Source organism: Molothrus ater, chromosome 3 (genome assembly GCF_012460135.2).
Source record: "Molothrus ater isolate BHLD 08-10-18 breed brown headed cowbird chromosome 3, BPBGC_Mater_1.1, whole genome shotgun sequence".
NCBI classification, from domain to species: Eukaryota; Metazoa; Chordata; class Aves; order Passeriformes; family Icteridae; genus Molothrus; species Molothrus ater.
This window is the reverse complement of record NC_050480.2, coordinates 13,962,033-13,973,901: the sequence shown is the minus strand read 5'-3', so window position 1 is coordinate 13,973,901 and position 11,869 is coordinate 13,962,033. Positions and strand designations below refer to the sequence as shown.

The 11,869-nt window shown below is 43.0% G+C and overlaps 1 protein-coding gene across 2 annotated transcripts; it reads right to left on the bottom strand.

The window, feature by feature from the left end:
* Nucleotides 1–4,409: 4,409 nt before the first annotated feature.
* On the bottom strand, nt 4,410–11,706 carry PROKR1 (prokineticin receptor 1). 2 transcript variants are annotated; one of them, XM_036381285.1, is made up of 3 exons: nt 11,316–11,706; nt 9,132–9,802; nt 4,410–6,544 (listed from the first exon to the last, which is right to left on the bottom strand). In XM_036381285.1, the coding sequence occupies exons 2-3, from the start codon at nt 9,626–9,628 to the stop codon at nt 5,854–5,856; spliced, it is 1,188 nt and encodes a 395-aa protein (XP_036237178.1). In that variant the 5' UTR covers nt 9,629–9,802; nt 11,316–11,706; the 3' UTR covers nt 4,410–5,853. The 2 variants fall into 2 exon arrangements, with proteins under 2 accessions (XP_036237178.1, XP_036237179.1); XM_036381286.1 differs by having other exon boundaries at nt 9,132–9,497.
* Between the last annotated feature and the right edge of the window lie 163 nt (nt 11,707–11,869).

Below are 11,869 nucleotides of genomic sequence, written 5' to 3'. Positions count from 1 at the left end.
ACTGCCAGGACACAGGGGCATCCCGCCATAAGACATAAATTTCTCATGGATTAATTTTCCTGACACCTCCATTTTTTGCCTCCTTATCACATGGTCCATGTTAAGGTTCCCAGCATGTCTAACAGCCCCTATAGTAATTTTTCACCCTGTGTATAACATATGTTGAGACAAAAAAAAGTCAAATTGGTTCCTTTCAGGTCCCTTCCCTCTGCCAAAAGGGAGGGCATTCCCACGAGGTGAATTTACTCAGTAGGGCAAAGGGATTCCTGTCTGCCTCTTAGGTACAGTGCCATGTCAGGGCCTTGTGGTGGCACCTGGCATTGGGGAAAAGCTGCCATGGGATTTGTGCTGCTTGTGTGTCTCTTGTTTGTTGGGCACACAGGGAGGGTGAGGTGAGAGTGACCAGAAAAGCACAGATGCTGATCCTGAGTGAAACAGGAGCTCTCCAGGTCATTTGAAGGGGCCACCATGTATCTTGGCCACAGAGGGCCTAGTGTGAGTTGCAGGTTGCTTCAAAGGCTGAGAAGTGGGTTGTGCATTACAGTATGTACTGTACCATGTGGTATTTACTGTATTTTTTTGTTAGGAAAATTAATCCACAATGCCAGAGGTTTATATTCTAAAAGGAGACAGAGTCCTTCAACTTTATTCAAATAAAGGGAGAGGCCATGGGACATTTCCCATGAGGTCTCTCAAATTGCTGGAGGATGGAGCTTCTCTTTATCCTCATTTCCCTGCTTCATTTTCCTCTTCCCCTTGGCTGAGGTACTTGAGAGGTACAGACTTCCTGAATAGCCTAATACAGAACCCCTTCTAATGTGTACCCTCCCACCCCGTTCCCCCGTTTTTCTTTGTATTGCTGTTCTTTTTCTCTAAGTCCAGGAATTTAGCACAATCTTGGATGAGCAACTGAGTCTATGTCAGTTAGGGGGATTCCTTGGAATTTATGGTTCCTTCCATTGTTTCTTTCATCTATCAGTATCTGGCTTTATCTGCAAGCAGACCCACGGTTTGTTCGTAAAGACACATCCCTCTCATTCCTTTCATTATGGTCCTAGATGTGTTGTGTGCTGTCATTCATGTTTATTGTAGTTTACATATTTTGAATGTATTGCAGAGTATGTACTGCATTATATCATGGTTTCTTGTATAGCTATTGTAGCATATGGTACAGTATTGTATTGTATTCTGCTCTGTATGCATTGTAGGGTTTTATTGTCTTGTGCTCATTATTACCCTGCAGGAGCCAGTTCTTTGCCACTCATAGGAGCCTCTTTCCCTTGTCAACCTTCATGGTGCCATTTCTCAGGAGCCCTTTAGCCTGCAGCCCCACAGGAGCCCTTTTCCTTGTCAAGCCTGAGGATCCCTTTGAGCGACATTGAGTGACTTTATGCTCAGTTATGTTTCTTACTATCCATGAGTATTTGGTGACTTTTATACTGGGATTTGTTCCACATTCTTTTGTTCTAGCTGGTTTTACGAAGGTCAGTTTTGAAGCTGCAGGAATTCCTGCCTTGTCAGTGGTTTTGAGGAACAGCTGAGGGAGTTGGGTGTGTTTGGCCTGGAGAAGATGGGACTCAGGGATGACGTTATCAGTCTTTACAACTACCTGAAAGGAGGTTGTAGCCACGTGGGGGTTAGTCTCTTCTCCCAGGAAACAGGAAAAGAGGACATAGTCTTAAGCTGCACCAGGGGAGGTTCTGGTTGGACATTAGGAGGAATTTCCTTCAAAAAAAGGGTTAGACATTAGAATAGAGGTGGTGGAGTCACTGTGTCTGGAGGTGTTTCAGGAAAGACTGGCACTCAGTGCCATGGTCTAGTTGATATGGTGGTGTTTGGCCAAAGGCTGGACTCAAGGATCTCAGAGGTCTTTTCCAACATAATTGGGTCTGTGAGTTAGGGCTTATCCTGGCAATGTGGGTTATAGTGCAGCCAATAGGACAGGATCCTAACAGAGTGTATGAGAGAGCAAGATCTCGGTGAGTCTGAGGGACAAGTGTCGATCTTGCCTCAATTCTGCTTTTTTCTGCTCAATGGTGTGTGCTTTTCTGCACTGGTGGTGCAGAATACTTAGAAAGGGGACAGCCCAAGCATCCAGCATCTGTCACAGCCAACACAGGGAGAGGGAGAATGCAGACACTACAAGCATTGGATAAGTGCCTGGGTACCCAGCTGTCAAAAGCTGAAGCATCTGTTGCTACTTGTTGAAGTCACAGGAATCCTGGGAATACCTACTTGACACCATTCCCATGGTGTTTGATGTGAGCTGATGCAGTTTGTGGTGACACTGTGCTGCAGAGGCAGCAGCTGGAGGGTGCTGTTGCCACGGCAAGGGCTCAAAGAAGAAGGATCACAGCAAAGTCTTAACTCATGAATGAGTCAGTCAGTCTCTAGGGAAATTTTCTGTGCTGGCTACTTTGATGTATGCTGGCCTGGGATCTTGCAGGTCATCCCCCTTTTGTAGACGGACAATTGCTTTAATGACATAGCCTTTGTTTTCTCGGTTCCTGTTGCTGAGAATAACTGCTTTTTCTTCTCCTAATGCTCTCTTTCAGGTCACTGTTTTAGCTTCCAGGTGCACCCGGCTTTATGTTTTTCAGCATGAAGGAGCAGAGACTGCATTTTACTCTCAAGTTATTTCTGGAGAAACTGCTGTAGAAGGAAGTGAGGCTATGGTTTTGGAGCTGTGCTGCAGGAGGACAGCTGAGCAGTGATCTGGTGTGGTAGCACCAGTTTTGCATTTGGCAGCAAAAATTTGAGCTAGCATAACCGAGACATGTATCTGGTTGATTCACTGCATGGAGATCTAAACGCTGCCAAAGGATCTCAGGTCCCACCCACTCCTCATCCATGACACATGGCACAATTCTTGCCATGTGGAGCCCTTATTGCAGCTGTTCCCCTACAGCTTCCAGTAGGCAGCTTCCAGTAGGCAGGAGTTGTGCTGGAAAGGCACAACTTTCTCCTCTGAGACAGATGCTGCCTTCTTCCCAGCTTGTGCTTGTTTTTCTCTGTTTACAAGCAGAGCTCCAAATAGGTGCAGTCCATATTCAATTCCCTCTCTAAATGTTGTCCTTTAGTAAGTTGTGAGGGTACAAAAAAAGTCTTTTTGTTCTTTTCTTCCCTGCACAGCTCACATAAGCCCTAGGGAATGTGGGGTCTGGTCCTCTCTCTCAGACCCTTCCCTGCCTGCTCCCCCCTTGCCTGAGGGTGCCACTTGAGTCACAGCCTGTTCCCACTGCCTGCACACTTCAGGAGTATTCGCAATAGTTTTTAAGTGACTTTTGGTCCCCCTGCAAAGCATTGGGCCTCTTCTTGCTGGAGCTCAGTTTGGGAGCAAATACTGTCTCTGAAAGTGCCCTGTTTTGGGCTGTTTGGAGTTGGTGCCAACACAGGCTAAGGATAATGTGACTGCTTTGGTTTTGGATCAGGGAACAGAACTGTCATCCTTCCTCAATGGGAGTACCCCTCTCTCTGTGGATGCAGCTCACAACAAATGCAGTTGAGGGCAAAGCATGACTTCTGCACTATCCAGAGGTTCAGGCAGCAACAGTGCTTTGCTGCTTGGAGGACTTCAAAATGTCAAAAATGCAGCAGTCCCAAAACCTAAATCCTCAGCAGGGGCTGTGGAGGATGCTGCATTAATATCCTAATTCACAGGAATGAGAACAGTAGTTAGGCCAGACCACAAGAGCTCTCTTGGAGCTCTCAGAGTGATTTCCTGTGTCTTAAAGCAATTATTTGCCCCAGATTTTGTTCAATACTATATTTCTTGATGGGAATTGGGTTTTTTTATTAACTCGGCCTTAGATAGATTTCCCTAGTGTGGAAATTGTCAGTTGAATTTGTTGCACCAAAACCATGCAGGGAAAACAGGTGGAAGGAGTATCACACACTCTAATAACAGGCAGTAATGTTAGCTAATCCCTTACAACTAGGGCAGGTTTCAGAAGAAACCATGAGATTTCAGGTGAGATTACAAGATTAAGCCTTTTGATAGTGAAATACTTAAACTCTCCGGTCCTTTAAATTTCTGTGGCAGGCTGGAAAACAAATGAATTTAGTATTTACCCCTGTTTAAAACTGACATTTTGAAGGATGATTTCAGTCATTATTTTGCCTAACAGCAAACGATGTATATTTAAGAGCATATATTTAAGAGCAGCTTTGACCATTTTAATGGATTTGAATATCCTTTTGCCCTTTAATTGGTCAATTTTTCTTCAGCAGCAATGGGATCATTCACATTACTCAGTTGGGTAAGAAAGTGATGGCTAAGAGAAGACAAAAAATAATTCAGAATGCTTATACTGAGGTCATATTTTATTTGCTGCTCACTTTAAATTCTCAAATAGACAAGTTATTTACCAAAACCATTGACTCCAAAAGTAAGCACAACCACATACGCATTTGTCATCACAACAGAAAAGATTTTATTACTATACACAGAAGTCTGTTATATCTTATGTGTAGTTGAAATGAGTATGTATTACTGTCACCTGCTTTGTCACAATTATCATTTTAGAAACATCCAAACTGGAGTTGCACTAAATCAGAACAGTAAAAGAGGCACTGCAGAAGGAAAAGCAGAATTCATCTGGAGTTGAGTCATATCTGAGCAGACAATAAGCTTCTCAACTCAACCAGAGGCTGGGTTGCTGAAGCCTAAGCCTGTCTTGCTCCCAGAAAGATGGATGGATCATCTCGGGATCTCCTTGATATTTTGGTGTTGCTTATCCTTTATCGTGAAGGTGCACACAGACTTGGTAAGATGTCTGGTTGGATTTTACCCACCACCATGCTGTAGGTTTATATGGATCCCACTGACAAGCAAGGTAAAACACATGAAACTCCATCTGAATGTAAGAAAACACTTTTTCACTGAGTGAGAGCTGTTGAGCACTGACACTGGTGATCCACAGAGACTGTCAGCATTCCCTGGAGTCAGTCAAAGCCTAGCTGGACACAATCCTGGCTAACATGTGCAGAAGGATGGGCTAGACAATGTGGAGATGTTATTCCCAAGTCCTACAGTTCTGTGATTGATTCTGTGAGGAGCTCAGCATCTCAAGGCAGCAGAAGCTGGCCACAGGGTGCCTGGAGGTGAGGGAGTAGATCCTTTTCATATATATCTGTGGCATTTCCAAATGCATAACAGAGTTAAAACTCTCCATAAAAATAAAGAGTGGAATATTGATAAAGCATTCTTAAACAAGGTGTAACAGGAAGAAACTTGAGGTTTTCACTTGACTGTGAAGCAGATTTTAGCTTTCAGAGCATGTGCCTTTCATAAGAGCATGCTGTGCGTATTGTCCAATGACAATAGAAAGCTGGTGGTCTGTAGACTTCAAGAAGCTTCATCAGGAAAGGTAAACGGAGAGGTTAAAAAGTGACTGGAAGCAAAATGGGCTTTCTTGGCATCCTTTCTCTTCTGAGCAGAAAGAAAAGGACACCAAATAGCTTAAAGGTACAAGTCATAAGCTCAAAGGTGTTAAGAGGTTTCTCTTAGGAAACAAAGAAGCATCACTGCTAGGGTCAGCACTCAACTTTTCCATCATTGTAGTACACTCTAATGTATTCATAGACTTCTTTGTTCTTATTAAACAACTATAAAATTAGTGTCTACATCCCAAATTGACAGATGTATGAACTGAAGCACAGCATCTTTTCAAGTGTAAGGATTATCCAGCAGACCAGTGAAAAGAATTCTGGTGGGAATGCAAAGTAGGCTGCTTTTTTGAGGGCTCTCACCAGTGAGAGGGTATTCCCACAGTCAAGGAAGAAGCTTCTGACAAGGTATTATTTCCTCTTTGCCCCCTCTCCAAAAAAGGTGAGATTAGAACCTCAGAAAATTTATTGTAGTTTTATGCAGTCTACTTCCTCTGTGATTGCACTTGTTCTCAGGTCCAAATCTATGCTAGATTTGCTTCCCTTATACGTTGACCTCCATCTGAGTAGCATGATCTTCTTGAAGTACTTCATAGTTTTGTTTTTCACGGTTATGAAACATATGGTGTTTATCATGCTGTTACTCATGGTGATGCACCTGACTATGTAAAAGGCAGTAAGATAATGCTTCTCTTTCACCAAAAGGGTGGGGAAGAAGTCCCGGACAATTGTGAAGCCATAGAAAGGTGCCCAGCAGAGAACATAGGCAGTCAGAATGCATATTAGTACCATAACAGTTTTCCTTCTGCACTGAAGCCTCTTTCTGATTTGTTTCGTCTGAAATCCTGGGACAGTTTTAAACCAAAGCTCCTGAGAGATCCTGGCGTAACACAAGGTCATTGTAATCACAGGTGCTACAAATTCAATGCCAAAGATGAAGAGAAAGTATGATTTATAGTACATCTGCTGGTCAACTGGCCAAATTTGGCCACAAAAAAATTTCTTCTGGTTTTTAACTATAAACAACACAGTTTCAGTAGCAAAGTATGCAGATGGAATAGCTACAAGTATGGAGATGACCCAGACCAAGGCAATGAGGAAGGTTGCTGTTTGATAATTCATGCGTGGTTTCAGTGGGTGAACAATGGCCAAATACCTAGAACAGAAAAATATATTCAAAATGAAGTCTGAAAACACTGGTCAGAACACACTTCAGAATACAAGCAAACAGAATTGGGCAGGAGGAAATTGCTGTTATTCCTGAGGGGAGAGCCTGAACATACTTGTCTGTAAGGACATAATCATCTGTAAGAACATGTTGTGAAGTAGCAGCCTGGAGCTGAGTTACAATTTTGTATCACAACTTTTCCTTTTAAACAGGAGTAAGAGTTAGAAAAATGCAGTATTACACATCTAGTCAGGTCCAGGGAAGAAAACACAAACATGTAGAATCAGGAAAATGTTTTCCCTAGGCCGAGAGCTACTTAAATAGCTCTTTTTACAAAGAGGTGAAATATAAATCACAATGTTTTTCTTATTTCTGTGGTTATTCTGTGGGTTGCAAAGACCTGAAGGTGATGCTAATGTATGGTTACAGGTGAACATGATTTTAAGCCACCAATAGAATGTGTATCTATTTTCTGCCCATGCAAATACTTTTTAAGTGTATTCTGGAGGTGACTATTGCTTATTCATCTTAAATAGGCAGTATTAAGTAATACGGCAAAGCAGAAAACTTGAGTTAGATATTTGCACTGCTGTAAAGCTGCAAGGTTGTAGTATTCCTGCTAGGGGGAGATTTTTATCAGAGATCCCAGTACAACTGTATTTAACCCAAAGTATTGTTTCAAAAAGTGGAATTTCTCATTCCTTTGGAGTCTATTACCTCTATATACATTCAGTATATAGAATAGCATCCCTAAGATATATTTATTCTGAAGTAAAATGGAAAGTCAGCAGCACTTTTCATCAGCCAGTTATTGGAAGCAGATAAATTGTTCATGGCTCTTAATAGTGCAGGGTAAATGTCAGGGGACAGCAAAATGAGTCAGCGTCCTTGTGAAGCAGAAGGTTAACATTTTTAGATCAGGTTCCAGGGAAGTAAGTTGTGGCATAATGTATGTGTATGTATTCATAAATGTGCATATCTGCTCAGCAGAACATTTGACTGGATGGGACTGATCTGTCCAATAGATTCTGGAGGAAGCTTTTGTGGTGGATTTTCTGATTGTCCTTGCTTACCACGGCTGTTACTGTGCAGCGGTTCTGCAGTTCACAAACTGAATTCAGATGAAACTGTCCTGGAAGCTGTGCTCCTAAAGTGTACATAAAACACACCAAATGCCAATGGGTGTTTGGTCCAGGGGACCCAGCTAAATATTTGCAGTGTGGATATTAGACCCTTACCACGCACTCTTCTTCTTCAAATGTTGCATTTTTGTAGTGTAGGTGTGGCCTTAAAAATGTGAAATTTCTATTTTTTCATGTGAATAGACATGGATGAAGAAGAAAGAGAGCCCTCCCTAAAGAAAGTCCGCAGTGGGACAGGCTTACTCACTTTACACAGCCGATTCCTTTTAAATGATCTAAACATGGGAAGACTTTTGTTAGGAGTCTGATCCTTTTAGAGACTGAAGTCAACAATCCACATGACATAACATGAAATAGGTGATTGTTAAACAATGGGGTTTCTCTCTGTTTACCAAACCAATAGCTTGCAAAAAAAAAAAAAGAAAAATAAAAAAGAAAAGCCATGAAACCAAAACATGGTGTTCTTACATCAAGCTTCAGTGATTAATCTTGTTAATCAGGCCTGTTTTTAAAGATGTGTGGGAAGATATGCTATAAATCTGATTTCTTAGCAGACATAAGGGCGCCATGACCCGTTAGTTCATCAGCCTGGGATGCACTGGCAGAGCTTTCCAAGAAAACCTTGTTAAAGCTGAAAAACTGATAGAAAATGGTAATGCATACATGATAGTGTTTAGAAGCTTTACCCTGAGTCCTCAGCTGCTGTTGAAAGCCTATTCTGTTAGATGCTTGTTAAGGATTTGTTTTGTAGGAGCTGATCGTCCCTTTGCCCACACCAAGGAAAACACCTCTGAACTTCTCCAGAGTCTCTTCACAGACTTCCATGCACACCAGGAACAGCTGAATCAGCCATACACAAGCTGTATCTGTACAGCCCTCAGCAGGGCTAACTACTCCTGAGCTGACTTTTGCATCAGGGACTGAAAACTGCAACACTACACTAAAGTTTGAAATGGCACATGAGAGAAATTGGGGAAAAGAAGAGGAAGTGGGAATCACATATGTATGTGCATAGGGTCTACAGAGATTTGTATTGTGTTTGAACATGAAAGAGATCTTGTTATGATGGCCTTTCTGTAAAGAGTTTACTGAGCCAGCCTCTGGCTGTGAGTCAGTCATGTCAGACTTAGGTCAGCACCAGACTGATGCTCAGTGTCTTGGTCTGTCAGACTCCGTGGTGCACGAGGCTGAGAAGAGTCTTGAGAAAGGATACAATTAAATTAAATTGTTAAAATTCCTGGAGTAAAAGGCAGGCAGTCTCTCAGGACTGCAGCACAATTAGAAAAAAATTATTCACTGAATGAGTGGTCAGGCATCAAAACATTCTACCCACGGAATAGTTCACAAAAAATGTGGATGTGACACTTGAGGACATGGTTTAGAACTTTGGAAGCTGTGGCTACATCTTTGTGCAGTCATAGCATCCCACTTACCTGTCAACAGCTATAGCCAGGAGAGCATTGGTCGAAACATAGAGGGAGACAGTTCGTAGGTAGTTGACTGAGGCGCAGAGGACATGGCCGTGCTCCCAGGACAGCTGCTGCACCACATAGTAGTCCATCTCAAAGGGGCAGCACACAATAGCCACGATGAAGTCTGAGATGGCCAGGTTGGCAATCAGCAGGTTGGTGAGGTTTCGCAGCTTCTTGTAGCGGGCAAGAGCAGCAATGAAGATGAAGTTGCCAATGCCACAAACCAGCATGATGCCAACCAGAGCAACCCCAATCACAATTTTGGCTGTGAAGAAGGTGTGGGTTTTGGTTATGTCTTCTTCACTGTCCAGTGGCAGGTCATAATCACTGTAAGTGAAATTGAAAGGGAAAGAGAAGTTTCTCAAAGAGGTGAAATCCCCATTATGGATGTTGTAGATTGAAGCAAAATTGAGGTGCGCAGTAGCATTTAGGTTGCGTTCAGTTTGCTCCATGGCCATGTCTGTCTTCTTTTGGCATGTGCAGCTTGGCTGGCACTCAGTGTTGTGTTAGCCCAGTGTGGCAGGGCACAAGAGTGGCAGGTGAGAGACCTCACCCAAAGCTTCCTTTTGAGCAGTGAGTAACCTTGTCTTTGTCCCAGAAGATTATAGGACAACAGCCTCATTTATCTCCTTCTGTGGGAACAAAAAGAGGAAAATGTTTCCTGAAAGGAAATTACAGCAAAAGTACTCATCTTGAAGGAAAGCAATAGCCACCTCATTGCCCCACAGATCTGTTGCGGCATGTGCACAGAAGGAAGAAATACCCTGTGAAGGGATGCTTCTCACAAAATAAATGCTTCTAGTTGCTTCATGCACTGTTTGTTACAGCAGTTACAGTTTTATTTACCAACAATGAAATTTTCACCTGGCAGTGAAATGACAGTCTAGGAGGAATGTAAAATCGAGTTTAAAACTCTACCAGCCCGCAAGCCCATGGTGCTGTCATCATCGTGCAAGGTAAAAGACACTAAAGTGACAACTCAGTGTGCTGTAAAGCATTTTATGTGCCTTTTGGACAAAGTTTATGCTTTATTCTCATTGTTTCACAGGGATGTGGTAGAGGACAATGAGAAGAGAACTGATGCTCTTGCTTCTAAATACATTTCTTAAGTAGAGTAAGAGTTGAAGTAAGAGTTGCAAAGGCCCAAGAAAATACTAAATCCAGCACTTCCCTTTTGGCAACCATTAATTGAGTACAGGACAAAATTTTTCCACCAGCATAATCCATTATCACTTCTGTCAAACAGGTTTGGCAGAACTCTGCCAATTTGCAAAGACAATAATTTTGTCCCATGAACTTGTAGAGCTTAGCTGTGAAGGCAAATCTGCCATTCACAGGGAAAGTGTTTCCACAGAGAGTGAAAGGTGAAAGATAAAATCTTCTGTAAGCAAGACAGAGTACCTTGCATTTTTGATGCTGGGGAGGAACAGGCTCCCCTCTTTGTACTGCCAGTTGTACCAAATATAAAAATTTTTTTTTTTTTTTTTCCCACACAGATGGGAAAAAAACCATTTCATCTACTCCTTATTTTTGCCTCTCTGCATCAAAATGCTGAGAGGGCATCTTCTTGTATCTTCCCATGGTCCATCTAGGAATCTTCACACCAGACTCTTAGCTGTCAGGACAGTCTCACCTCATCCAAGCAGAGGATCAGGGAGCATTACTGCTTTTTCTGCCCTGAAGCAGTAAGTCCTCGGGGTGTGAAATGCTACTGAACGAAGCAAGTCACGGCTACAAAGAGTAATCTGCATAGTGGAGCTGCTGCTCCCTTCTTTCCCTGGAACCACGCTCAGACCCTGATGTACTGACACTTAACAAATATCTGTCAGAAACTCTGTTTTACAGCTTTGGTCACCACATTGTTTTTTAAACTGAGCATTGCAGAACAGAATAACAAAAAGCCAAAGCCTGAAATGAAACAGTTCTGACAAGGGACTGCTTCAGGAGACACCTCCACAGCTGCCTGGAAAGGTAAACATTCATTTAAGAGAAGTGCTAAATAAACTCTCGGATGCAAAATCTGTTGGCCAAAGGAAGGGGCAGTATCTGTGTCAGATTCCACTGCTAAATACCAAAAGATCTGTAAAATAAATACAGACAACACAACCATCTACAAACTGACATAACACTATCAGCAAAGTGTACCTGCAGTTGTGCTCATCATCTTGGAGGTCTCAGGCATCCTGAGAGAGAGCCAGGTTTCTTCTCTGGTGAGAGCGCCGCCAGGTTTCTCCTCTGCATGTGCTGCTGTTACTGGAGGAGAGAAAGGATCACTGGAAGTAGCGCAAGGACTCCACTGAGTGCTGCTTTCTCTCCCATTAGGTTAGCCCTGTGCTCAGGGGAGGATGGCTCCTCTGCCTCTGTGCCTGCATCCAAAGCCTTTGCTCAGTGGGAGGCACCTTGGAGCTGTCCGTGCATTTCTGATTTTAAAGAGGCAGCACGATCTGAAGACAATAGACCACAGCCCTTTTGGGGTTCCTCTGCCTTAAACCCCCTGAAATGCAGGAATGGAATTGGCAGAGTGTCTTTGTTAGCAAGCCTGAGCATGGGACATATAAACCCTGGTCTGCCCTTGCTCTTTGGGTTTTGCCTGTGCTAAGCAGTAGCAGCCTGCACATGATGTCCCACAGAAACAAAATACAAACCTCCCCCTGGAAAGTAGGGGGAGAAAGGAGGGTGATGTGCTTTCCTGGGAGCCT

Coding starts and splice junctions, on each gene's coding strand:
- PROKR1 (XM_036381285.1), bottom strand. CDS start 9,628: ATGGCCATGGAGCAAACTGAACGCAACCTAAATGCTACTGCGCACCTC. Junction 6,545..9,131: donor CTGGCTATAGCTGTTGACAG/GTAAGTGGGATG, acceptor TTTCTGTTCTAG/GTATTTGGCCATTGTTCACC.